This window comes from Phascolarctos cinereus, unplaced genomic scaffold (assembly GCF_003287225.1).
Source record: "Phascolarctos cinereus isolate Bilbo 61053 unplaced genomic scaffold, phaCin_HiC Scaffold_9;HRSCAF=440, whole genome shotgun sequence".
In the NCBI taxonomy this organism is placed as follows: domain Eukaryota; kingdom Metazoa; phylum Chordata; class Mammalia; order Diprotodontia; family Phascolarctidae; genus Phascolarctos; species Phascolarctos cinereus.
The window spans coordinates 228,486,749-228,514,044 of NW_027556402.1; the positions used below are offsets into that span (position 1 = coordinate 228,486,749).

The 27,296-nt window shown below is 40.7% G+C and overlaps 1 protein-coding gene across 1 annotated transcript in view; it reads right to left on the reverse strand.

Moving 5' to 3' along the window:
- DCDC1 (doublecortin domain containing 1) overlaps positions 1-27,296 on the reverse strand; it is a 66,450-nt gene that overhangs the window by 33,572 nt on the left and 5,582 nt on the right. Inside the window, 6 exon segments of the mRNA XM_078148871.1 lie at positions 2,026-2,163; positions 7,043-7,213; positions 11,024-11,129; positions 15,095-15,295; positions 16,701-16,835; positions 23,802-23,958. Coding sequence (XP_078004997.1) covers positions 2,026-2,163; positions 7,043-7,213; positions 11,024-11,129; positions 15,095-15,295; positions 16,701-16,835; positions 23,802-23,958 — 908 coding nt within the window.

Sequence of the window (27,296 nt, forward strand, 5' to 3'; positions counted from 1 at the left end):
CTATCTCTCTTGCCTTCCACTGCTTCTAAAAGTGAAGCAGGGGCACCAGAGGCAATGAGTAGGGAAGAGTAAAGGTAAAGAGCAGAGTGATTGCGGGAGAGCTTGAGAACACAAAAGGTTTTCCTAACACGGAAAAGCCAGTTTGCATGTGCTTGGAATGCCCTTCCTTCTCATCTTCACCTCCTGGTTTCCAGGGCTTCTTTCTAGCTTTGGCTCAAATCCTACTTTTCCAATCTTCTTTCTCTTCCCACACTCCTCCCCTGCCCCATGACTACTGGTGTCTTCCCTCTGAAGGGACCTTCCATATATCCTACACATACCTTGGACATAACTTAATTGTTGAATCACTCATTAGAATGAGAGCTTTCTCAAGGCAAGAACCCTGTTTTTCACCCTTCTTCATATCTCCAATCTCAGCACAGTGCAAGGTACATACATAGTAAGAACTTGATAAATATTTTTGACTGATAGACAAGTAAATTGTGGCATGTTTTATGCCCGAAGCAAAATATTTTTGAAGCTGTTGTTGTTCAGTGATGTTCACTGCATTTTGTTCCACGGATCTGTCCCTTAGCCATCGTGGTGAAACAATGATCAATTCCACTACAGGCTTATCCTTTATAAAATTAATGTATAATATTTTATTTTTCCCAAATTACATGTTAAAATTCTTTTAAGATCTGCTTTTCTTTAAAGTTTTCAGCTCCAACTTCTATCCCTCGCCTCCCTGCTCCCTGAGACAGTAAGCAATCAGACATAGGTTGCACATGTGCAATCACGTAAAACAATCCTTTACAAATTACAAGTTAATTGGGATGGTGAAATCACCCTGGTTTAAACTGAGATCCCAAGTTGGTCTGTCTGGCGGTGATTTGCCCTCCAGCCATCATACATAAATTGAGATGGGGGTAACTGAACTAAGATGTATTAGTGACAGCAAAGCAAACCTATCTGAGTGTATTTGCATCGATGAAGAGTTGTTAGGGTTTCTTAGGGCCCACATGAAGCCACAGAAGGGCTTGGTACTATTTTAACTTTGCAAACTATTAGTCCACTTTATGTGCTCTAGGTTTCACACAAACTGGCCAACTGACTGGTTAGATCCTCAGCCTCCTTCCATTTCCCACTACCCACTAGCCCTGAATGGACTTGCTCCTTATTCCTGCCTCTCAGAAATGTTATGTTCTTCAAGGATCAGTTGTGTGGTAAGATGTTCCCTGGTCCCTCCCTGTTGTTAGCCCTTTCTGTCCTCAAAATACCTCATTTTCTAAAATGTGCAGACATGTTGTATCTCCTCAGCAGAAGATAAGCTTTATTTCTGTCCCTGTATCCCCCAGCACCTAGTAGGTGCTTGCACTTTGCACCCAGTAGGTGTTTTACAAAAGTTTGTTGAATTAAATTTGCAATTTAATTTCATGTTTCATGTGCAATCATTTTTATTATACTGTATTATGGAAATGCTTGCCTTATTCCATAGATTAAAAATAAAATTTAAAAAAAGAACTTAAGTTGAATAGAGGCAGAACAGTAGATGAGGGGCAGGGAGCAGCAGAAGTGTCAAGAGACATCAAGGTAAAATTCAGACTATTATTAGAAAATGTATTTTAATCTAACTTGGAAAATGATGAATTAATTTAGATAAAGTGGTTAGAGAAAAGAATCACTCAAACATGGGATGAACTGAAAGAGTAGAGAAGAAAGAGACAGAAGCTGCAGGAAGGCAGGGACTGTTTTATTTCATTTCTTGTATAGGGTGTCCCGAAAAGTCTTATTTAGAACAGATTGAAGCTTTAATAGCTGTTAGCTCAATACTGCACTAAGACTTTTGGGACACCCTGTACTCCCACCTTCCCCTCAACCCCCACCCTCGGCACATAGTCAACACTTAATCAGGCTCGTTAGAACAGAACGGAATGAGTTTTCTCAAAGAGGCTAAAAAACTGAGAACATTCAAAGAAAACCAAGGACTTCACAGCTTTGCGCCCATTGCCTCATGGCGTTAGCAGACCTCAGTGCGTTACATACCTGGTTTGAACGAAAGGCACAGGCGAATTTGTTGCCGGGAAGCAGTTTTTTCAAATCTTTCTCGTTAACCATGGACTGGGCGCAAGCCAAGCAGATCATGATCTTCGTCTTGCAGCCAGGGGGACAGAAGCAGTAGCCCTAGGAAGGAGAGCAGGGATCTGATTCCCCAAACAGCCAAGTGCTCCCTGTAAGGATTTGGAACATAACCCAGCCCTCTGCGATGCTGCCATCCTTTTTATGGTTGGTGTAGTCTTTAAATCCACGGGGGATTTCTTTATTTACATAGATAGTCTAGGTCGATACCTCTATCTCACTGATTTCTCCAAGGCTGGTGCAAAACACTCTGTTAATTCATATGTAAAGAAGGGTATGAGTGACATGAGTTGCTGGGTGGCACAGTAGACACAGCACTGACCTCAAAGCCAGGACGACCACAGTTCAAATCCAGCCTCAGATGTGTGACCCTAGTCACTTAACTTTTCTTATCCTGTTTCCTAATTGGTAAAATGAAAATAATCAGCGCACCTAGGGTCATTGGGAAGATCAAATTGAACAATATCAGCAAGGCATTTTGCAAACCTTAAAGTGCTATTTTCATATCATCATCAAAGGGCCAAACTTGGGGTCAGAAATAGCAGGGTTCACTGTGGCACAGTGAATAGAATCTTGGGCCTGGAGTAAAAACCTGAGTTCAAATCCTGCCTCAGACATTTACTAGTTGTGTGACCCTGGGCAAGTCCCTTAACCCCACTTACCTCAGTTTATTCATCTGTAAAACGGGGATAATAATAGCATTACAACCACCCCTAATTATTGTGAAGATTGCTTAGATAATACTTGTAAAACACTTAGTAACCACTCATTTCTTTCCTTTCTTCCCTCCCTTTCTTCCTTCTCTCCCTTCCTTCCTTCTTTCCTCTGATAGATACTATTGTATGACCAGGAGCACCCCTCATAGCTTCTCAGTGACTCCATGTACCTCTCTAGGACAGAGGTTGATAACCTGAGGTCACTGAATTTTTAAATACATATATATATATACATATACATATATATATGTATGTATATGTATATATATATAATAACTGTATTTTACTATAATTTGTTCCCTTTGTAATCCTATTATTGTATGTTATGTGTTAAAAAACATTGTTCTGAGAAGGGGTTCACAGTATTCACTAGATTTCCAAAGGGGTCCATAGCCTTCCCTTTCTCCCCTTAAGGTTAAAAACTCCTGATCTGGGATTCTATGAGCTACAGAAGAGATAAAGATCTACACTGGTGGAGGGAATTTTCATGCCAGGTAGTTCCCTGGGAGGATGAATCACAAGACCAGACAAAAACAAAATAAAACAGAGAAAAAGCACAGGGTTGTTTCTTGATAAACTTCAACTACATTCCCTATGAAAAGGCACGGCTACCACTGTTTCTGCTAATAGCAATAAAAATAATTCCTATTTATACAGTTCTGCAAAATGCTTTTGTCACAACAGGACTATGAGGGATGTGGCACAAACATTATCTCCATTTTACAGATGAGGACATGGAGGGTTTTGGCATGTCATTTTTCTGATCAGAAACCTGCAATGCTTTCTGGTCATCTATGCCCAATTTCTAAACCCTTTGGCCTGGCTTTCAACATCCCACCCCTTACTCTGCTCCCACTTTACCTCAGGGTCTCAGGATTCTGAAACCCTGGTATGGGAACAGCTAGATTCCCACTCTCCAGGCTCTAATATACCCTAAATCAAAGGTTCTTAGGCTCCAGAGACCCCCAAGAAATATATTTCAGGGGATCCATTAGCTAGGATGGGGGGGAAGCATTACATCTTTATTGTCACTATGATTGGTATCCTTGGTAATCCCTATATGCTTTATTTTAGTCATTTAAACATATCTGAGGAGGGATCTACATACAGATGCTTCACAGGTCTAAAGGAGTTCATGACGCAAGAAGGTTTAAGAACCCTTCCCCTAAATGAAAGCTAGAGGCAGAGGCAGCAAAGATACTGTCAAGAATGCAGTTTTCACTGATCTGGTGACACAGATTTTTTTATCGCAGCCAAGATGCTTTTGAATTTCCAATGCTCAGGACCATGGGCAGCCCAGCAGTATGTACAGCCTGGCACCCAAGTCCCTACCCCAGTCCCTATTGAATGGGGTGAGTGAGATCCCATCTCTCTACTCTCCTTCCTCCAAAGACGGTCACATCCTGCAAAGACTACGTGATTAGGGTCAATCTTCCAAACACCAGCAATGAAAATCCTGTCTCCCTGCTTTGAGGGATTGGCTCTGGATAGCATGGCTGAGGCATTACATGCCTTAGGAATACTACTGGCCACAGTGGTGGCTTTTTTGCCCCATAGATCAGATGTGCTCTGCTATGCTAACACTTTATTTCTCATTGTTTCTTTCTGCTTCCCCCTTCCCCAAATACCTCTGATCCTGTCTGGTTGGCATCCTCAGTGTTTTCAGAACAAGACCCCATTCATTCCTGTCTCTGGGCCATTACCCATGTTCCCTTCCCCAATGCCAATGCCCTCCCTTATCTCTAATCTAACTTCATACATCCTTATAGCCTTAGCCCAAATCTTGCCTCTCTGAAAGTCTGCTTTGATGGCTACAGCCATCACTGAGCTGTCCCTTTTCTACACTTGCCTAGCACTAAGAGTCTGTCTGACACAACATAGCATTTAACTTTATGCTGTCTTCTCTTGAGACCCAAGGGCTTCATATGCATATGATTTATGTTCCTTACGGGTGAGAAGGAAGTCTTATAACAAATGCATATCCACCAACCCCCAGACCTAGATCAGTGCTGATCAAATATGGCAACTACTGCTGCTGCTACTACTACCACCAACAGCACCAACACCACCAGCTACTACTATTATTACTGCTACCACTGGATGACTGGCCAGCTGCTTCCTCATATCTAAACTACAGATTACCACAGAATAGATACCATAGGTACCAACTAATCTCTCTCTCTCTCTCTCTCTCTCTCTCTCTCTCTCTCTCTCTCTCTCTCTCTCTCTCTCTCTCTCTCTTTCTCTCCACTATCCATCCATCCATCTCATCTATCCTTACCCATCTATCTACCTGTGTCCACCATTTGTCTATCTATCTACCTATCCATCTATCTATCTATCTATCTATCTATCTATCTATCTATCTATCTATCTATCTCTATGTATGGAATCAGGATGACAAGAATTCTAAGCCTACTTCAGACACTTCACTAGCTGGGTGACCCTGGACAAGTCACTTAACCTCTGTCTACTTCAATTTCCTCATCTGTAAAATGGAGATAAAATTAGCACCTACCACACAGGGCTGTTGTATGGATCAAATGAGTTAACATTTGTAAAGTGCTTTAAAAACTTGGGCGTGCTTTATAAATGCTGTTATTAGATAGATATCTATATGTAAAAATATAGTCATTATCCATCTAAAATGGCATTACATATTAATGCAACTCATAGCATATATTGATACTAATGATAGCATTATAGTATATATATTATAGAGTTCTCTATATATAGTTATATCTACAAATAGACATATACAAATATATGTGCACATGCATAAGTATATATGCATATCTGTAACCTATATGTATATATACATAAAAATGTAAATGTATATATTATAATACATAGATATTAATATATATAGCTATATCTATCAGGCAGCTAAGTGGCATAGAGTATAGAGTGCTGGACCTGGAGGCAGGAAGACTCATCTTCATGAGTTCAAATCTGGCCTCAGACACATGCTAGCTGTATAACCTTGGGCAAGTCACTTTACCCATTTGCCTCCATTTCCTTGTTGGTAAAATGAGCTGGAGGAGGAAATAGCAAACCGCTTCAATATCTTTGCCAAAAAAAAACCCAAATGAGGTCATGAAGAGTCAGACATGATTGAAAATAACTAAACAACAACAAAATATCTGTATGCATATACATCAATATATCTGCTTAATATGCATATAGATAGATACAACTGTATCCATCTATATGAATATGTTGTTTATGGTTCAATCATTTCAGTCATGTCCACTTCTTCCTGACTCCATCTGAAGTTTTCTTGGCAAAAATACTGGGGGGGGGGGGTTTGCCATTTCCTTCTTCAGCTCATTTTACACATAAGGAAACTGAGGCAAACAAGGTTAAGTGACTTGCCCAAGGTCACACAACTAGTAAATGTCTGAAGCCAGAGTTGAACTCAGGAAAATGAGTCTTCCTGACTCGAGGCCCAGCACTCTATCCACTGAGCCAACAAACTGCTCATATATCTGTACATATAAATATAATTATATCAACAAATCTGCACAATATACCCATAGATATAACTACATGTATATGTATAGAAATAACTATATCAATATATCTACATTATGTACATCTACATGATAGCTGTATGTATAACTATAAATACATGTATAGACATCTATATATCTGTATAATATATACAATGTATATATGTACATGTCTGTGTACATATTGGGGTTATAGGTACGCACATATGTATATGTATGAATGTGTGTGTGTGTGTGTGTATATATGTGTGTGTGTGTGTGTGTGTGTGTGTGTGTGTGTGTGTATACACATACACCAAAGTCCTGGGAATTGTCAATTGGTTCAACCTTAGAAACAGTTCCATTTTTTTCAAATGAAATGACTTTCAAGAAGATGGGCCACCCCCTATTTTCCCAGTGCAATTCTCCGAGGACCAAGGAAGCCTGTCTGTCTGACTGTAGCTCACCCACTGGAATGGAAGCTCCTTGAGAGCAGGAATGGCTCAGCCATTATATCTTTATTCCCCGAGTCAAGCCAAGTGCTTTGCATCAGGAAACCTTCACAAATACCTTTTTCTTTCATTTAGGTTTCTCAGTCACACCCAATCATTCCCCAGACAACAGCCTACTCAGGTCACTGGGTCATTTTCCAGGAGAAAAAAAAGAAGCATCTTGGCCTGGTGGCCATCAGTCCCTTGTAGAAAGATACCCACTTACCACTTGGTCGATTTTCTCTTCCTTTGCCACGGTGGACGTACAAACAGTGGCGAGGTTTGCAGCCGTGATTTCTATGTCCAACTTTGTGCTATAAAAGGCCTTGAGCACATGATTGTTTTTCAAGTAAAGCCACTTTTGATTGGAAGCCCCATTGCCATACGGTTTATATCTCTGTCAAAACAAAAAGCCAAAGAAAGGGCATCAAGTCGGGATGTGGGTAGGGGGACACTTCCTAAATACCGATCATGGGCATACAGCCTGGCACATAAGCTCTGGGGATACAGAGAAGGGTAAAAAGACTTCCTGCCTTCAGGGAGCTCACAGTCTAATGTGACAGACACTATGAAGACAACTACATACAAAGGAGCTGCAGACAGGAGCAAAGAGAGAGAATCTACAGAGGGAGGGCATGAAAATGACAGGAAATAGTGAGTCCCTGAAGTGTTTCTGCTCCTTCAAAAGGTTAAGAAAGAAAACAGGCAGCATGGTGCAGTAGAAAGAGTGCCTGTGAAGATTGGGATTCTGGCCCGACCCTTCACTAACTAGCTGAGAGACCTTGGACAAGTCACTTCCCCCTTTGAAGCTCTAGTTTTGTCATTGGTGAAATGATGTGGTTGGAGGATGTGGCCTGTGACTTGCCTTGCTACTCTGTATCTTGTAAACTTTTCTGACCACAGTAAGAACTGTAACTCTTGTCAGATGCCACATGTCTTTCTTTTTACTAAAATAAAAAAAATCTATACATCTGCATAATATACACACATGCATATATGTGTGTTTATATGTATATAGGTGGGTTATAGATGGGCATACATGTATATGTATGACTGGGGACAGCTAGATGGTACAGTGGATAGAGCACCAGGCCTGGAGTCAAGAAGTCCTGAGTTCAAATGCAGCTTCAGAAACTTATTAGCCGTGTGACTCTGGGCAAGTCACTTCACCCTGTTTGCCTCAGTTTCCTCATCTGTAAAATGAGCTGGAGAAGGACATGGCAAACCATTCCAGTATCTTTGCCAAGAAAAGCCCAAATGGGGCCAGGAAGAGTCTGAGATGACTGAGCAGCGACTACATATGAATGTATACATATACACACACCCAAGTCCTTGGCACTGCCAATAGGCTCAACCTTAGAAATAGTTCCATTTTTCCAACTGAAATGACCTTTACCAGAAAAGCTCAAAGTCTGATGTATTACTAGTATAATAATGCTCATATATATCATATGTTACATTGCTGTCTTGTCATTGAACCACCTCTTTCTTCTCTGTGAGTACAAATATGGACTATTTGTGCCTGACCTATGGAAGGAAGAGCCTTTGGAATTTGTGTTGGTATGATCAGCCATACCTTCACCCCAACATGGTGATGTCATTAGGGTCCTCTTTGAGAAGGACAATTTTGTGGGCATGAAATACGAATCAAGTCATCACTGCTGATCTTGTAGGCAATTTATTTAAAAACGGGCCAAGAAAGAGAATAGTCTTCAACCAATGGTGCTAATCAATACCATGGCAAATCAAAGATAGGAAAAGACGGTGAATAGCACGTATTGTGCCAAGGTAAGGATTGGCAATAAAGAGATATGGAACCTTCCGATTTTCTTTAAAGGGAAAGGCCAGTGTGGCATCTCTAGAACCCTCAGAAATTGTAATAACTATATTAGCAGAAGACGGAGGGGTTGCCTGGCATTAGTTCAATATCCATCACATTAATTATTTTACAAGCACTTCAACGTACTCTTACAAGCTGATTACTTAAAGAAGTAAGCAAAAAAAATCCAGTAAAGAAAAAAAAAGCTCCAAAGATGATTTAAATTACTTTGGGATCAAATTAATTTCGAATAAAACTAGGACTTTCAGGAATAATATTTGCACCGATATAATTTGATGAAATAGAGGGAGGTGTTTAGCTTGTGAGCTAGGCTTTCTTTCACTAGTCCAGACTAGAAAGGCATCTGATAAAAAGGAATTTAACATTATATACGCAGGGTCACCCAGAATAAATTTGTAGCCCATATTTATCATCTGGACAGAAGAGTTGGTTAACCTTTACTCTCTATCCAGACTACTACATCCTAATTTTGGAGGCAGGGCATTGTAAGTCAAGTTGCATCATTGGTATAAAAAACATACAGAATAAATTAGATGTCAGGCAGAGACATAATATGTTTATTAAACATGACTTATGGTAATTTTTGTTCTTGCACACAAAGAGGAGATCTAAGGTCCTCTGAAATGTTCTCTCTCTCTGTCCAATCCATACTAAACAAATACACTCATCTAGCTTTGGGGTTTTTTTGTGTGTGGTGGCGGGGAGGGGTTTAGTACTTAAAAATCAGAGATAAATTATAATAATATTTAACATGTATGAACTTTAAAGTTTGCCAAGTCATCCACAGATATGACTTGAGCTTCATAATGCTACTGAGGAATGTGCGTATTTCTAGATCCATTTTACAGATAAAAAACCTAAAGTTTAGGTACTTTAAGTGACTTGCCTAAGGTCACACAGCTGGCTCACTCTGTCCATTACACCAGAGGTGTCAAACTCCGAATCCTCTCCCAGAAATTCCCAGGGAAGCCTGAACCAGATTAAAACATCATTGGAAAATGCTTGACAAAATAAATCCAAATACAACATTTGTTGTTCTTCAGTTGTGTCCCCTTTGTGACCCCTTTTGGGGTTTTCTTGGCAAAGATACTGGAGTGGTTTGCCCTTTCCTTCTCCAGCTCATTTTACAGATGGGAAAACGAAGGCAAACAGGGTGACATAACTTGCCCAGGGTCACACAGCTAGTTAAGTGTCCGAGGCCTGATTTGAACTCAGGTCTTTCTGACTCCAGACCCGGTGCTCTATCCACTGCACCACCCAGCTGCTCACAGTACAACATAGATGTTAATTTGTGGTTTTCTAAGTCAATATACAGAGGCAGGGATCCCTTTCTCTTTGAGTTTGACACCTTGGCACTATACCCTATTGCCTTTTAGTAAAAATTCCACAAACTGATCCAATATAGGAGAGGAACACAGACTTCTCTAGAATATAGAAAATGTTCTTGTAACTTTTCTGTTTTTACCGTTTTGTATTGTATTGGAAACTTGGTGTATAAAAACTATCAATAGGCTTATACAACCTTCACAAGCCAAGCTCAAAATCAAAGCAGCACATATTTTCAAGAGTTTTAGGCCTTTATTTCAAGCCAACCCTATCAGCATTTGAATTTGGCAGGCATTTCCTTCCACATTTCACAAACATACATTGACAGGCAGTATGATATAGTGGACGGGGGACCATCTTGAAGGCAAGAAGGCCCGGATTCCAGTGCCACCTTTGACACATCCTGTGTCTGAGACCAGGAGCAGGTCATGGAGTGTTCCATGACTGGTGTTCCAGGCCAGTCTCTAAGACAGTAAGATACAGAAAGCTGCTGCCATGCAAATTGGGCTATTTCTTCCTTTAGAGATATCAAGACCACCCACTGGTTGGTTCAAGGGACATAAGACTCAGGCTATGGACATCACTGCCTGGTTGCCTGAGTACAAAACAGCTACAAGGACCCTATAGACACTCCAATGCTCCCATGTTGGAAAACAATGGCCAGCTCAAGCAGAGGGACTTTGATCGACAGAACCAACTTGACATGTCCTCAGTACCTAGACTTGGTGAATGTTCTTCTTTTGTAAAGATGAAGGAAAATATTTTTGTGAACTGCTGAATGATCTGCAAGTGTGGGCTCTGGGTCAGGCCTGGTCCAGAACAGCTGATGAACTGAATCCATGGAAAGGGCTTCCATATTGGAAGTTCTCTACACTGGCGACATCTCAGGTCTGGACCAAAAACTCTACCAAAGAAACACTAACTTTGGTTTGATACATGGTGTTTCAGGCATCTTAGTGCAGATATAAGCTCTAATAGCTTAAAACTTGATATTGAGAAGGAAAGTCTCCTTTGTTACTCTTGAGCCCACACAAAGCTTACCTGCACAATAACAGGGTAACTTGTGGTCTCGGCAACATCCTCTGTTGAGCCTGTGGGCAGGGCTACCGCAAGTACCAGGTTTGGATTGCCCTTCAGATGAAATGTCCTGGGGAAGAAGAAGTCCTTTCAGCCACAAAGTGCCATAGGCAGATTGGACGGTGCTCTTCAACCATTACTGGCTTTTTGGGAAGGTTTGGATTCTCCCTCCCTCTTCTCAACCCCAGGTCTCTATAATATAGGTAGCATGTATAAAATATGTGGTGTGAAGCAAATGGTGAAGCCCATTGATTTCAAAATGTAATAAATTCTTAAAGTCCTCATCTTTTTCCTTTGAGAAATCCCTTAAAAACATAACAAAAGAAAACATTAAATATCACTTGTCTCTACGTGGTGTCCAAAATGTGTATTTCCATCAACTCATTTTTTTAACTATAAAAAGGCAAAGAATGGAGTTTGCTCCACCTTATGTATTTGGACATCTATCAGCCAGATTCATAATAGAGCTAGCAATTTTTCCCATGTTTCCATCCATTGTACTGATGTGGGCCTTTGCTGCATTATGTTTGTGTATATATATTTTTATTTTCTTCTTTCTGATTTTAGAGTAAACATATCCTCTCTCAGGAATCTGCAAGTCAGTTATGTCTGAGGCAGGAGAATGTGGCTGTCCCACTGGGTCTGTCTAAGCTTTTTTTGTCATTCATTTCAGGACATTGGGGCAAGAATGTAATTGGGTCTTTGGAAGAAACAAACACCAAGAGAGTAAGAGAACTGATTCTGAACAATGGGGCTGAAAAGGAAGTGAATAATGGTACAACTAAAATTCCTCTGTCTTTCTGTCCTGGATGGCCTGAAAGAGTTACTGTTACTATTAGCTAGCATCACTATTATTGTGATATAATTCCTATGACTGGGAAGCTGAGTAGCTGGTGGATCTCTTGAGAATGGGATTTCTGAACTTCAGTAGAGCTAAAGCTGATCAGGTGTCCACACTAAATCTGGTGCCATATTGGCACCAGACACCTACCTGACCTAGGTCAGAAATAAGACATAAGGGCTGCTCTACTTCCAGCCTGGGCAACATACAGAGACTCAACCTTGATGATGAGGATGGTCTTTAAATGTTATCTCATTTGATCCTGACTTGTTACAAGAGCCAACAGAATTATGAAATAGGTGAATTCATCTTGATTATTCTCCCACCTCCGTTTCAGTGCCCCATCCCACCCTCAATACTTCTCTGGGAGGCCATCTCTGCTTCACTCTTTCTAAGATCTCCTGGACTATCTGTATATGAAGAAGACATTTGAGGACTAGAAAATCTTATAGAAGCATCAACTGAAAGAATGTAGGAAGTTCAGCCTTGAGCAGAGAAGACTTGGAGAGGGTGGAATAATGGTCTTTAAAACCATGATTTAAAGGTTTATCTTTATCATGGGGACCTCCACTGAAGCCTTACTTAGATGCTTCATCATGATCTAGAAGAAATACTGAGTTTTCAAAAGCCAGTGGAGGGCAAGTTCTGGGATGTCCTGTCCCGCTGGAAAGAGCGAATACAGACCCAGTAAAAAGCTATACAACTTTTGTCCAAGAACTAGGTTAGTAGGTGGGTTTGGAGAAGCTAATCACCAGAATTATCACTACCCGCTGATAATTGTTTCCAGCCAAAGCAACTCATGAAGATCCATTAAGGTGTGGAGAGAATGTGACATGAATTGTTCAACTAAGTCCACCCATACAGATGAAATAGGGCATTTTTAAAAAGATCACGTGATAGGGGGATTGGGCATATTTTAGGGACTTCCAGAAAGAAGAAATCTGCCAAAAAGTAAAAGTCACAGGGTGACTGGTATTATTTTAACCTAAGGAAGAACTTGCTCAAAATTCAAGTTGTCCAAGAATGGAATGGACTGCCTCCTGAGAGAAGGATTTTTCATCATTGGAGGCATTTAAGCAAAGGCAGGATGATCACTAGTTGGGGATATTTAAATGACATTTATGGCTTCAGAAAAATGCTAGACTGTGGTAATTTATAATAATATAATAATATAATTTATTCATATTTATTATTTAAATATATAAATATGATGTATTTATAATAATAGCAATATGTATCTAGCACTGAAAGCTGGAGTCAGGAAGACCTGAATCCGAAACCTGTTTGAGATCCTTAGTAGCTGTGGGAACTCTTGGCAAATCACTTAGTCTCTCAGCCTCAGTGTCCTCATCTGTGAAATGGAGATAATGAAAGCAGCTCCCTCATAAGGAACGCTGTAAGGAGCCAATGAGATGCGGTGTATAAAGCACTTTGCAAGCTTCCAGGGGCTATCTATGCACTAGTAATTGTGATTACATATGTTATATCACTTGATGCTCACAAAAACCCTGTGTAGCATGGTGCTCTCCTCACTATTTTAGATGGCACAAAAAGAGGCTGAAAGACTTGCCCAGGCTCACATGGAGATTTGAAGTCAGGTGTTCCTGACTCCAGGGTCCAGGGTCTGTGTTCCCTATACCACCGGGTGACATTAAGATTCTGGGCATCCATGGAGCCTTCATCTCAGGCATCCTCTCTTTGGGACACGGAGACTTTTCCTACTCTCCAACAACTCCAAGTAGGCAGCTGCCCACCCTCTCTGTTTCTAAGGCTGACCCTGAATATGTGGGGAGTTCTCTTTGAACTTCTCTATTTGGGGAGCTGTTTCAGGAATGGGGAGACTGAATCATAAAACTACAATTTTCTAGGTGTTTGCTGCCTTCTAGAGAGTAAAATGGGCCACTAAGTGAAACAGTGGATAGAGCATCAGGCCTGGAGTCTGAGTTCAAATATGGCCTCAGACACCTACTTAGCTGCGTGGCCCTGGGCAAGTCACTTAACCCTGTCTGCTTCAGTTTATTCATCATAAAATAAGCTGGAGAAGGAAATGGCAAACCACTGCAGTATCTCTGCCAAGAAAACTTCAAATGGGATGACAAAGATTTAGACGCAACTGAAAAAATGACTGAACAATGAAAGAGAGTAGAATGCCAAGATGGGTCCACAGCTAACTATCCCCTGCCCTAAATGCACAGGTGGATCAATGCTGATGCTCCATAGCAAATTTTCTATGGAACCAGGGAAGGAAAAGGAAAGGGAATGATCACTGCTCAAGTGCCCACTGTGTGCAGGGCACTAAGCACTTGACAAATATTACCTCATTTGAGAAAACCTGGAGGTAGAATGGGGAGAAGCTAGCACATGTGTGCAGGTAGCTATTGAAAGTTATTTTCCATTAACATTGGCGATGCTTTCCCTGGCTTCTCTTAAGCAAAGTTAGCAGTGCTCCCTTCCTGGAATTAAAAGAGGATTGAGAAGAGGGGCTCTTCCCCCCCAACACACACACACATACTTCCAAAGGAAAATTCAGAGCGAGAAGGAACCTTAGAAATCACTCACTTTGATGGCCTTCTCACTCTATTTTACAGATGAGGAAACTGAGAGTTGGGTGAAGTGACTTGTTCCAGATCACATAGACAATAAGCGGAAGGCCCTGGACCCAAACCCAGGCCCTCAGACCCTAAATCCAATGCCTTTAGGCCAGCGAAGTGGGAGAACCCTGCCCCCCAAATTAGAAATGGAAACTAAGGGGTCTGCCCTGTTTATACTTGCTCTTTTCCAGTCAGTGGATAATCTATGAGTTTGCAAATTCTGTGGAATAATCTGAGTAAAACATGGTAAAAGTGAAAAATTACAGGTTTTTTAGAATCTTCGGTTGATCTATAAAAGGCATATTTTAAAATGATAGCCCAATCTCTTCTTGGACTATATGGCCAAATACTATAACTGATGCACCCAATAGGTCAGAATGCACATATCTTATCTGAATGGACGTCCAGAGAGGTTGCTAGGTACGTACTGAACATTTATTTATGCTCTTCCTCCACCTCCTGAGCACACACCCCTCCCCCCATGCAGGAAGAAAAGCAAACCAAACTAATGAGATAAAATAAAATCCCAAGCCCTTGGAGCTCTGCCAACGAAACCTCTGATTCAACCTTGAATATTTTCACCAAAAATAAAATGGTTCCTACCTGCTCTCTTCCTTGTGCAGCCACTTCTGATACTTATCATAAGAATTCTTCCTCACCAAAACAACCCTAGAACCTGAATGCAAGTTAAGACGCTGGACCCCCAAGACAAGGTTCGGAATGGAAGAGTTGACAATATGCCCATCTCTGAATTCAAACTGCTGATGGCAGGCCTTCTGTAGTATCCTATGCTTCACCCGATTGCTGAGATAGAGAAACATCCATTAGCAGCAGAAAAATACCCTGTGAACCTGATGGCCTGGTGATTGTAAGCTCTTCAGGAGAGACAGGGGCCTGCTGTCACAGTAACATGGCCTGGTCCAGGATCAGCATAATGAGAGCCACAATTCTGGCAGGCACTAAGTGTCCAGGCCAGCATCAATGGGAATTCTGAGTATCCCTTGTAACTGATGTAAATATATTCTGGGGGACTCTGGTTTTAGGAAGACAGAGATGAGAAAATCAAATAAAAGAAGTCATTTGGTAAATAAGGGAAAGGTGACCTGGGGAAGGCAGCTAAGCCATGGCAAAGAGGAAAGGGGGGAAAGAAGAGGTGGGCATACGTGTTCTGCAGAAACAAGGCTGACTTCCTTTCCACACTAGGTTCACTTTGCCAGGCCCACAAGAATGGATGCTCTCATTCCCCCAATCCACATACTCGGCTATAGAACCAAATAAAGGTAATATCTCAGATTTACAAGAGGTCTGCACTTGGGGACCTCAGAGTATTAAACAAACTTATTAAACCTTAGCAAGATATATGCAAATTTCCCAGTTTCTGTCTTCCAAATGCAAAATTGCCATAATATCAAATGATTTATTTGGGATAAAAAGACGGCATGCAATAATTTATGTTCTTAGCCTTGCATCTAATAACAACAAAAAATAAGACTGAGAGAAGGAAAGAGAATGGATTCCTTAAAGAGCTTGGGTGGGGCAGCTCATGCTGGATACACATGCACTAAAAAACGTGCCTTTTCCCCCAAAATGTATGCCAACATAATCAAATAAGCTCACAATTTCAGCTTTTGTGTACTAGGACATTTTTCTAAAAGGTAGAGAGACCACTGGGTTTGGAGCAAAAAACCAGGGTTCAGATTTGATCTCCATTACTTATCATAGATTTTAAAGATAGAAGTGACCTTAAACATCGGCCTCATTTTACAAATAGGGAAACTGAGGCTGAAAGGGATTAGGCCCAAGGTGCCAAAAGTTGGAAGTAATGGATTCAGGATTGAAACTCAATTCATCTACCTCTAAATTCATGTCTCTTTCTACCCTAGAACCCTAACTTCCAGTACTTAATCACCCATGAAACTTTAGGTAAGTCACGGTGACCTATGATCTTTATCTCTCTGGACTGGCTGCAATTTCCTCTTCTATAAAATTAGAGGGGGTTGTTCTGAATGACTTCTCAGGTCCTTGCTAGCTCCCACTGTTATTGCCTCTTATTTATTTCTTCTCCAGCACTTAGTACAGAGCTCTCAGTATAGTAGGGACTTAATAATAAAATCATTGCATTGAATCACTAATCTTTGAAATATTATTTGCCCACAGGACAGTCATGAAGCCACATTGTCTCTCACATGTTTCCTTGCCTGACTTGTACCTTAATTTCTTGAATGATTCAACATTTTTGAAGACTCTGTCTTCCTCCGGTACATCCTCAGAGTTGGGGGAAGTCAGCTGCCAGGCGAGCCTGCGGTGTTTTTGATGTAGAACAAGGTCTCTTTCAAGTGAATCTCTAATAAAAGTTAAAACATGAAAAGGAATGTCAGAATTAAGACAGATGTTCATGGAGATTTCTCTGCAGTGTAATTTTCTTACTTATCATGCTCCTTTATGGAGCTGAAAAGTTTAGAAATCAAAAGAAGAAACACAAAAATTAGTCCAAAAAAAGACTTATCTTTTTTTTTGACAGAGAATTCATATTTTGGGAGAACACGAAACGAAGGCCCATGCAATTGGTTTCCATCTTGGAATCAAAGATGATAAACAGAATGACTCAAACAGATAATAAGGAACATTAATCTTTAGGATGTGGAATGCTTTCAGTAGGATTGAGCCACGTACTATCTCTCAGAGGCAATACCACTGTTATTTAGCTTCTCAAAGTCTCAACCTGCTAGGTCTTGATGTCATCATCATCTCTCCATGGACCAGAAGCAAATTGAGTAGCATTACATATAAAATCACAGGATTTGGAGGTAGAAGAGACTTTAGGGATTATCTAGTCCAGGGGTTCTTAAATTTTTTGTGTATCATGGATGCTTTGGGCAGTCTAGGAAATCCCATGGACCCCTGCTCAGAATCATGTTTTTACATAATGGAAAGAAATGTTTGGTTTCAGTTAGAGGTTAATACAACTTTCCCCATCCAAGTTCACAGGACCCCCCCCAATCTACCTATAGATCCCAGGTTAAGAACTCCTAATCTAGTTTAACCACCTCATTTTACCAAGATGGAAACTGAGGCTGACAGAGGTTTAATAACTTGCTTAAGGTCACATAGGAAGTGAATAGGGTTGAGAGATGGACCCAAGTTTCTGACTTCAAATCCAGTGCCCTTTCTATTAGGCCATGTTCCTTAGTGAGATTTGAAATCTACTAGCTCCTTATAATCATCCAATATTCCTGGAAAATATTCTACTTTGTCAATAGGAAGAAAATGAAGAATCTTCTTTCATTGGGGTTTTTTTCTGGCACTGATGCTCATACTTCAAATCATCTAAGCATACAATGTATAAGGCCTTGGAAGAAGCCCTCCTCTGTTTGAAATGTCAAGGGAGAGGAAAGCCTGGCTGCTGCCTGATTTGAAGAAAACAAACTGAGCCCAAGAGTGGAGGCAAAAGATAGCAGATCAATTTGTATCCTGCTTGGGAATGAAAGCCATCAAGACAAAGGCTCTACCTTCAGTGAGACTATAATCTAGAATCAGAGTGTGGGTAACGAAGGCAAGATAGTGGGTGGGCCTGTCAGCAAGCCTCAAGCTCTTACCAGCTGTGTGACCCTGGACAAGTCACTTTATCCTGTTTGCCTCAGTTCCTCATCTATAAAATGAACTGGAGAAAGAAATGGCAAACCACTCCAGTACCTTCATAGAGAATTGTGTCACAATGAGTCAGATATGACGGAAATAATTTAACCACCACCACAAAAACAGTCCTTTCTCTCAGAGAGCTCACAACCTAATGAGGGAGACAACATGCAAACTGTGTATATCTAAAGTAAATAGAGTGTAATGGAAAGTAATCTCACAGGGAAGGCATTAATAGTGGTAGGGGAAAGGGGCCTGAAAAGTGACCGATATACCTAAATAACTCAAAGCTACATATGCCCAATAGACAAGGTTTCTGGGAGAAGTTATGAGTAGTTGGGAAATACCAGGGAGCTGCGGAATAGAGAACCAGATTTAGAGTCGGATGAGTTGGATTTGAATAAGTAAAATGGGCAGCTTTGGAATGGCAAGTCAACAAGCATTTATTAAGCACCTACTGTGTGCCAGCCACTTTGCTCAGAGGTGGGGGATGCAATCAATGAGAGGTAAAAGACACTCCCTGCTCTCAAAGAGCCCCCAACAAGGGGGATAACACACAATGTGAATTCCCTTCCTCACTGGGGTCCCTTGAGTGGAGGATGGATGGTTACTTGTTGGGTAGTGGGGATCCTTTGGGGACTGGGGCATGGATCCACTTAGAGGCTCTGATTCTGAAGTGCTCCCATTCTTTGAAATCCCAGCTGTGAGGCCTACGACCTGAACGGCCTTGGGCAAATCACTGGACTTCTTCGGGGCTCGGGATCCTCTCCTGCAGGAAGAGGAAGAGATGACCTCTCCATCCAGATGACTCATTTAGGCCTACGCTGGCGGCCTGCATCAGTACAGCAGAACATGGGACAATTACTTCTTTACTGACTGATGGCTATTGAAAACTTCAGCCGGATCCAGTCCCTTCTGCCTTAAAGAAAGCAACAGTGCCACCTAATGGAGTCTAAAGAAAGTGCAGCCTTGCTTCCCCCACCCCAGACCTGGCACATTTCGATGAGCGTGTAGGCAGTGCACTGTATTTTCATAACAAGGAAAATAGAAACCGAGCATTTTTATTCCTAATTCAATTTATTAAGCAAGGGCCTGACAAGCTTCTCCTGGAGAGCCTGGAGGTTTAATTTGTGGCTAATAAGGCAGTGTGCTAGGCTGATGCCTGATGGGCAGTGAAGACAAAAAGAGAGTCAGTTCTGGGCTGTTCTTTGCAACCCATCTTGACTCTGATCTATGTCACTAATGAAGTGATAAAGTTCATTATGCAAGTCTCAGTTCCAGTGAAATGGAGATGGAGAGTGTGTGCTTAGCACAGTGCCTGGGGTACTTAATAAATAATATCATTTATAATACTATGATAATTTATAATAATAAATGGTAGGTACTTAATAGATGTTTACTGTTTCAGAACCCTGGTCCCACAGTGAGTCCTACTTTTCTTGGCTCCATGTTATGCCTATTTCTATTGGCCACAGACCCCCAGGGCCCAAAGGAAGATGAGAAACATCTTCTGGTCTTAATTTCTGCCCTCACTAATGATCACATTCCAATCCATCCATTTTTTGTGGTGTTAAACATCTCTAGGCAAGAATCTCTAAATCCTGAGGAAAAGCACTGAGATTGGTGCAAAGTATAAATAGGGTCTGATGAGAGACGAAGGAGGATGTGAAAAGCAGAGAACATTTAAATGAGGAGTAAGAGTTCATTCAGAGAGGTAAGATGGAGCGTTCCAGTCCACAGGAACTGTGAACAAAGATACATAAATTGGAAACTACAGGGTGTGTAGGGCGTGAAAGTTAACATTCATAAAGAACTTTGCAGACCTAAAAGCTCTATACAAGTGATAGTAGTTGTTGTTCCTATTATTATTACTCTGTTAGTTGATGAGCATTTATTAAGTGCTTACTTTGTGAGAGGCACTGTGCTAAGCATTGGGAGGACAAAGAAAAGCAAAAATTATCTCTTCCCTCAAGGAGCTCATACTCTAATGGCAATATGCAAATAACTATATGCATATAATATAGACACACATATGTGTGTATGTATGCATATACTGTGTGTGCATTTTGTGTACACAGGATAAATGGGAATAATCTCAGAAAGAAGGCACTAATGGAGGGTATGGGTGGCAACTAAGTGGTACAATGGATAGAGTGTTAGGCCTAGAATCTGGAAGACTCATCTTCACAAGTTCAAATCTAGCCTCAGATACTTACTGGCTGTGTGACCCTGGACAAGGCACTTAACCTTATTTGCCTCAGTTTCCTTCTGGGCAAAATGAGCTGGAAAAGGAAATGGAAAACCACTTATCTTTGCCAAAAAAACCCCAAATGGGGCCACAAAGAGTTAGACATAATTGAGAAATGACTGAACAACAACAGTGGAGGAGATGAAGGGGATTGAAGAGGCAAGAAAGGCTTCCCGCAGAAGATGAGATTTGAGCTGATTCTTGAAGGAAGCCAGAGAAATTAGAGATGGAAATGAGGAGTAAGAACATACTAGGCACGGAGAACAGCCAGTAATAAAGGAATGGAGGTGGAAGATGGAGCGTCCTGTGTGAGGAATAGCCAAAAGGCCAGTGTTGCTAGATTTGAGAAGAATTGGAATAAAGTATGAAAAGATGAGAGTAAAATATGAAAAGACGGGAAAAGTAGGAAAGGGCCAGGTTGTGAAGGGCTTCAAAAAACCAAGAGAGGATTTTATATTTTATCATGAAATTAATAGGGAGCTGCTTGAGTTTCCTGTGTTGGAACGGTGGGGGAGAGATGGTGAGACCCAATTTCAGTTACAGCATTTTGGTAGGTAGAGGTGGATGGAATGGAGAAAGACTTGAGGCCGGGATACTAACCACCAGTAATTGTAGTAGTCCAGGAGAAAGGTGATAAATGTGGTTTGCACCAAGGTGGTATCTGTATTGTTCAAGAGAAGGAGACATAGATACAAGATGTTGCAAAGGTAGAAATGATAAGACTCAGGAACAGTTGGGATTTTGGGATGAGTGTGAGTGAAGAGTCAAAGATGACACTGAGATTGTGAGTCTGAGGTTCTGGGAGGCACTCCCTGCAGTAAAAGAGAAGTTGAGAAGAAGGGAGTATTTGGGGTTAGCCCCATTTGGGATGATTATCGAGTCTGAGAAGCAGAAGCACATTAAATAAAGCTGAAAAGTTTGGCCAAACTGGGGAAGATCTTGAATTCCAGGTTTAATTGAAATTTATTGAAAATTAAATTGAAATTGCAATTATAGACTGTATCTATGCATAAGGATGAGTTGTGTGGAGGCCAGCTTTGAGGAGGGAAAACAGGGAGAGAGAGTGGAGGCTAAAATACTATTAGCAGGTTATTGAATTAGTCCAGATAGATGGCAGTAGTGGAAAAGGAGGAAAGACAGTTAGTTGCAAGAGATATTTGTAGTGATACAACCTACAGGACTTAGTAACTAGATATAAAAAGCTGGAAGAGGAGGATAAAACAATAAGGATCTGTACTTGTGCAACAAGGTGAATGGTAGGAGCAGTGAAGGAAACTGCAAAATCATAAGGAAGGAAAGAATATGTTGGGTTTGGGACAATGCACATTTGAAGAGCCAATCACCCTTTCAGAGAAAACTATCTTATGGACAGTTACAGATGTGGGTCTAGAGCTGGTGAAAGAGGTCAAGGATGGTGAATAACAGCACATCAGCCAGTCAACAAGCATTTATGATCATATGGCAGGCACTGGGCTAAGCACTGGTAAGTCTGAGAATCACTTTATTGGAGGCAACTTGATTCAAAGTGAATACAATTATCAAGAGGAGAAGTGAAGAGGATTGAAGACAGAGCCTTTGCTAGCACTCACTTAAAAGGATCAACAAGATGATACAAAGCCTGTGAAGAAAACAGGAGTTCAAGAAGTAAAAGGAGAACCAAATAAGTTCTTCAAATCCAAAAGAAGAGAGAAGGGAATAACAGAAGATAGAAATGCTACCAAGAGGTCAGAGAGGAAAGAAGGCAATGTTATATGAAATCACCCCAGAGTAGGAGGAAGGAGTCCTAGAGTCTGGTCTCTAAAATGAGGGAGTTGGGTGGGGAGCTAGGTGGTGCAGTAGATAGAGCACTGGCCCTGGATTCAGGAGGAGCTGAGTTCAAATTTGGCCTCAGACACATAACACTTACTAGCTATGTGACCCTGGGCAAGTCACTTAACCCCATTGACTAGCCAAAAAAAAAATTTTTTTTAATTAGATGTGGGGGTTGGACTTAGGTGGCTCTTGTAAGTCTATGGTTTTAACGCATGAAGAGGCTTAAGTAACTATGTGTTCAATGTGACAAAGAGAAGACATCAGAAGGTATCATAGCTGTCCTTAACTCTATGAATGGTCATCTTTGGAAAACAAGGCTAGACTTAAACTGTGTAGCTACAAAGTTCTCCTGAGGCAGAATTAAAGGCATTGTCCTCGAAGTAGCTCTTGAGAGCTGTCCAACAACTGTCCAAAGAGAGCTGTCCAACAATGGAATTGGCCACCTTGTGGGGACAGAAAACTGGATGTGTTTGAGCAGACACTGGATAAACACCTTCTGCGACACTGTAGATGGGATTCCACTGAGTGGAAGGTACATAATCTCTATAATCTCCTCCAACTCTAAAACACAATGATTCTATGACCAAGCTCCTCCACCTCCTCTAGCCTTTCTTCTCAATATTATTTTTTTTCTTTTTAAAGTGAAAGATAACTCGCAACTTGAAAGGGAGTGTATCCTTTAAGTAAAAATGAAGTTAAATGGCATATGAAAAGGACGTTAGGGATGTTCATGGGCCACTTTTAAACAGAGGATTAGGCAACTGACATACTCTCTCAAAAAACAAACAAACATGCTTTCTTTGGTGTAAGACAAATTTTCAGACTGGGTAAAACATTGGCCAGACACAATGTGGCATTTAAGTTCTCATGGAAGTCTGACTTCCTTTTGGGCTGTGGTAAAAAAAACTGGCCCCTTTGAGTTTGGAACCAACAAAATATAAATGGAACTTCCTCATTACTAAGATGATAAATGACCTGTTATGTTAGCTTAGTGAGATTTGTTTGTCCAAGAACTACATAGTCATGCCTACTTTGGAGATAAGTTAAGACCAAACACACACACACACACACACACACACAAAACCAAAAACAAAACCCCAATTATCAAGACAGCTGTCTTGATGTCTTGATAAGCAAACACTGGAGGAAAAGAAAAAGAAATGAACTGTGGTATAGAGGAAAGCACATGGGACTTGAGAGTCAAGGACCTTAGTCTAGAGGTCTAGAGCTTCCACTTAATAAATGTGCCTTTAAGCTAGTCACTTCACCTCAGTGAAACTCCATCTTCTCATCTATTAAAAGAAGGAGCTGGATTTCATAATTTCTCAAGTTCTTTCAAGTTCTATGATTCTACGAATTCTTGAAAGGAGTACTCCTAATACATAGATAAATCTTATTGGACTTTTTAAAAAGCCAATGTCCAGTTTCATTATCCAAACTAGTCAGATTTTGAACAATTCCATAATTTCATCTGACGTTAAATATCTAACACACTTAGAATGTTTTAAAGACCTCTTCTTAGAAAACTAATTAAATGGAATGAGCAAAATTACCTCCCTCCCTCAACCCCCAAGCCAAACTGGTTGAGGTCCTTTGACCACACTGGGTACTTACAGAATTTCCTGAGAAGCATCTTCAGCTTTGGAGGCTTTTTCTTTCTCCTGCCTTTCCTTTGACTCTTTAAGTGATTCTTCCTCCACCCAAATATGAGGTTTACTTACAACCACCCTGGCTCCAGGCATAATAGCCCCATAGGATCCTAAAATCAGAGCTGAGCAGAAAGAAGAGCGAAGGGATTTGGTGGCTAATGGTGGCAATGGGTTAGTCATGATTTTGGAAAAAGAAGTGGGGAATGTGGGATAAAAAAGGATCCTCATACCTAAGGATTTACAGCTCAGAAGAAAGGAATTATCTTGGCATGTAGAGAGAACCATTCATATTTGTTTGGGGGATGTTTCTTTAATGTTTTATTTAAAACAATAGCAAAGTAGCTTTCAAAAAAATTCACTTGAAGTGGCTATCTTGCCTTTAAGCAAACCTAAGAAGGAAGTGTTATAGCTACACCTGTCTTTGTTCTCAGAATAAGTTATGTGATTCACTATTTCCAATTCTGAGTATTCCAATGGGTTTCCTTGTATTAGATATGGAAACTTTCCCATATCACAGTCTGTAACCCCATACTTACAGCAGAAGGGCCATAATCCTCCCAACTCAGACACGTGGGCATAAAGAATCAATCAAAAGTCCTTAGAACTTTCCAAGCCTATAAAACGTTCTGAAAATCATATGGAGTTGAAATCAGGATGTTGGTGGGCATGCTATTCCCACTAAGTAACTGAACAGAAAATAAAATTACAAACCCATTTACTATAAATAAGGCCTAAAAAGCAGCTAGAGGCCAATTTTGCCTGTGTTGTGAACATCTTTTGTGCATTGAATGAATTGATTCTTCTGCTTACTCTCTGTCTTGTACATGGCTCAAAAGGTCTGGATTCTTCTGAGGATAAATGATTGAGGAGGAGTTGCTTTTTTTCTGTTCAGTGATGATCACTTTAGGGTTGTTCCGCTATTCTTCACAGGACACATATGCCTGTAAAAGAAACAATGAGTTGTTCTCCATCTGGAGGCATGGTAGAGTACTGAGAATGTGTGAGAGTATAGCAACAAAGCATTTTAAAGTTGGAAGATACGTTAGAGATTATCTCGTCAAACTTTTTCATTTTATAGATGAGAAAACTTAAAGAGCTGATAGGTGAAATCAGAGGTCCTCAAAATGTGGTTCATGGCCTCTTGGGGGATGAATGGGATATGGAAAGGGTATCAAGCATGGATCAAGAGAATGGAATTCACTGGACAAATCTCTAGACTCTGAGCCTCATTGTCTCCCTCTGAGAGATTTTCGTTGTTCACTCATGCCTAACTCTCTCTGACCCCATCTGGGCTTTTCTTTGATACTAGATATGGTTTGCTGTTTCCTTCTCCAGGTCATTCTGTAGATGAAGAAACTGAAATAATTAGAGTTAAGTGACTCACCCAGGGTCATACATCTAATAAGTGTCTGAGGCCAGATTTGAACTCATGAAGATGAGTTTTTCTGACTTCAGGCTCAGCACTCTATCCACTGAGCCACTTAGCTTCCCCTCTGAGGGCTGGGTCTAAATTAAATGATGGACCAGAAGTCAGGAAAACCTGATTTCAATTCTAGCCTCAGAAATTTATAAGCTGTGTGACCCTGGGCAAGTCACTTCACCCTGTTTGCCTCAGTTTCCTCATTGTAAAATGAGCTGGAGCAGGAAATGGCCGACCACTCCAGTGTCTTTGCAAAGAAAACTCCAAATGGGATCACAGAGTGAGACACAACTGACAACGAGCGAACAACAACAAAGGGAAACTATATTAGAGCGTCACCCTGCTCTACCAGGCTGGTAACAAAAGAGGAAGTAAGTTGAGTCTGGCATGACTGGAGTTCACCAAGGACAACTAGGTACATCATCATCGTTATCATCATCAATCTCTTTTCTTATTTTAGGAAACAGGTACCGTCTTTGCTCTAGCTGTTTTAGTGCAAAGTTCATTCTCCTTGGCAGAGAAAACCAGCCAAATGAAAGGTAAGCAGATTTGTCTTCTTTCCAGCATCGGTTATTATCATCCCATCCACCTTGAATACCAGCCTTCTCTTTTCCCAAATAGAATTACAGTTTAGTCTAACTGTTCTATCTCAGTTGCTTCCTCTGTGTTATTATATGGAATAAGTTTATGTGAAAAGAAGAATATGCTTATTAGCAGGGTCTGGCACATAGCAGGCACGTAACAAATACTTACTGGATTGGATTAAAAGAGCAAAAAAGCTTGACTTCTAGATGATAAGAGAGCTTTTGTTATAATAACTTAGTCTTTCCAAATAAGAATATAGCAAAGGAAATTCAATCTCCTCTATATTAAGAGAAACTTTTAGTATAAAATTATACTAAAATCTATTGTCTTTTAATATCATCATACATCCATCTTATATACTTATATAGCTCCAGAATTAAAGTAGCACTACACCCAATAACCCTGAGTAAAAAGGCAAAAGAACCACAGTACAGGTACTGTTGAACAAAGCTGAGTTTTCTGGCATTATAATCATAGGATTTAGAGTTGGGGGAAACTTAGCTTTTATCTAGCCCAATCCCCTCAATTTATAGGTGAGGAAAAACAGAAACTTAGAGAGGTCAAATGACTTGGTCACATAGTTTTAGAATCAGTGTTGGAGCTCAGGTCCACTGACTCCAAATACAGTACTCTTTTCACTAGTCTAAACTGCCTCAAAGTCTACAGAAACAGGATTGGACTAGTTTAGCCAAAATGTACTTGTTATAGGACCAGTTCCAGCAGAGAGGATATTAAGTTAATCTGAACATTTAGGTTCTACTGAGACAAAAAAGATTCATTGAAATCAGTGCATTTCCTTCACTGAGTCATGGGCACTAAACTTTGGGTGTTAATCATTTGTTTTTACTATAAGAAGATGGGAAAACACAGAGATGAAATGTTTAAAACTAATCAAGACTGGTCAGAATTGTTCATGGGAACCAGGGTCAGACTTAGAAGTCACAGCCTTCTCCAATTATCTGAGATTTATTTATATGCATTGCATCTCTTTGGCACAATGAAGGTTCCTTGAAGGCAGGGTTAGTTTTTTCCTTTTGTCTTTGTGTTTGTCCAGTGCCAGGGACAGTTCCTCAAGTACAGCAGACCCAACAAATGCTTGCTGAACTCAACTGAACTGGGTTGAATTGCAAGTAGATGGAGATCCAGCCTCCTCTTTCTGCACCTTTTTCCTCTTCAGGAAAACTCATGATGTTAGTGGTGAAAAGAAACTTAGCATGGAGAACTTAGAGCTGGGAGGTGCCTAAAAAATCACCTAGAATATCACAGCTGGGAGGGGGCTTAGAATAATAGGGAGCATAGAATGCTGGAGCTGGGAGAGCCCTCAGAACATTGAACCAAGCCCTGGGAGAGCTGAAAGGAATCTTATTTGCCACCTAGTCCAAAACCTTTACTTTAGAACTGTGGAAATCAAAGCCCAGAGGGGAAGGGACTTGCCTGAGATTGCACAGGCAATTA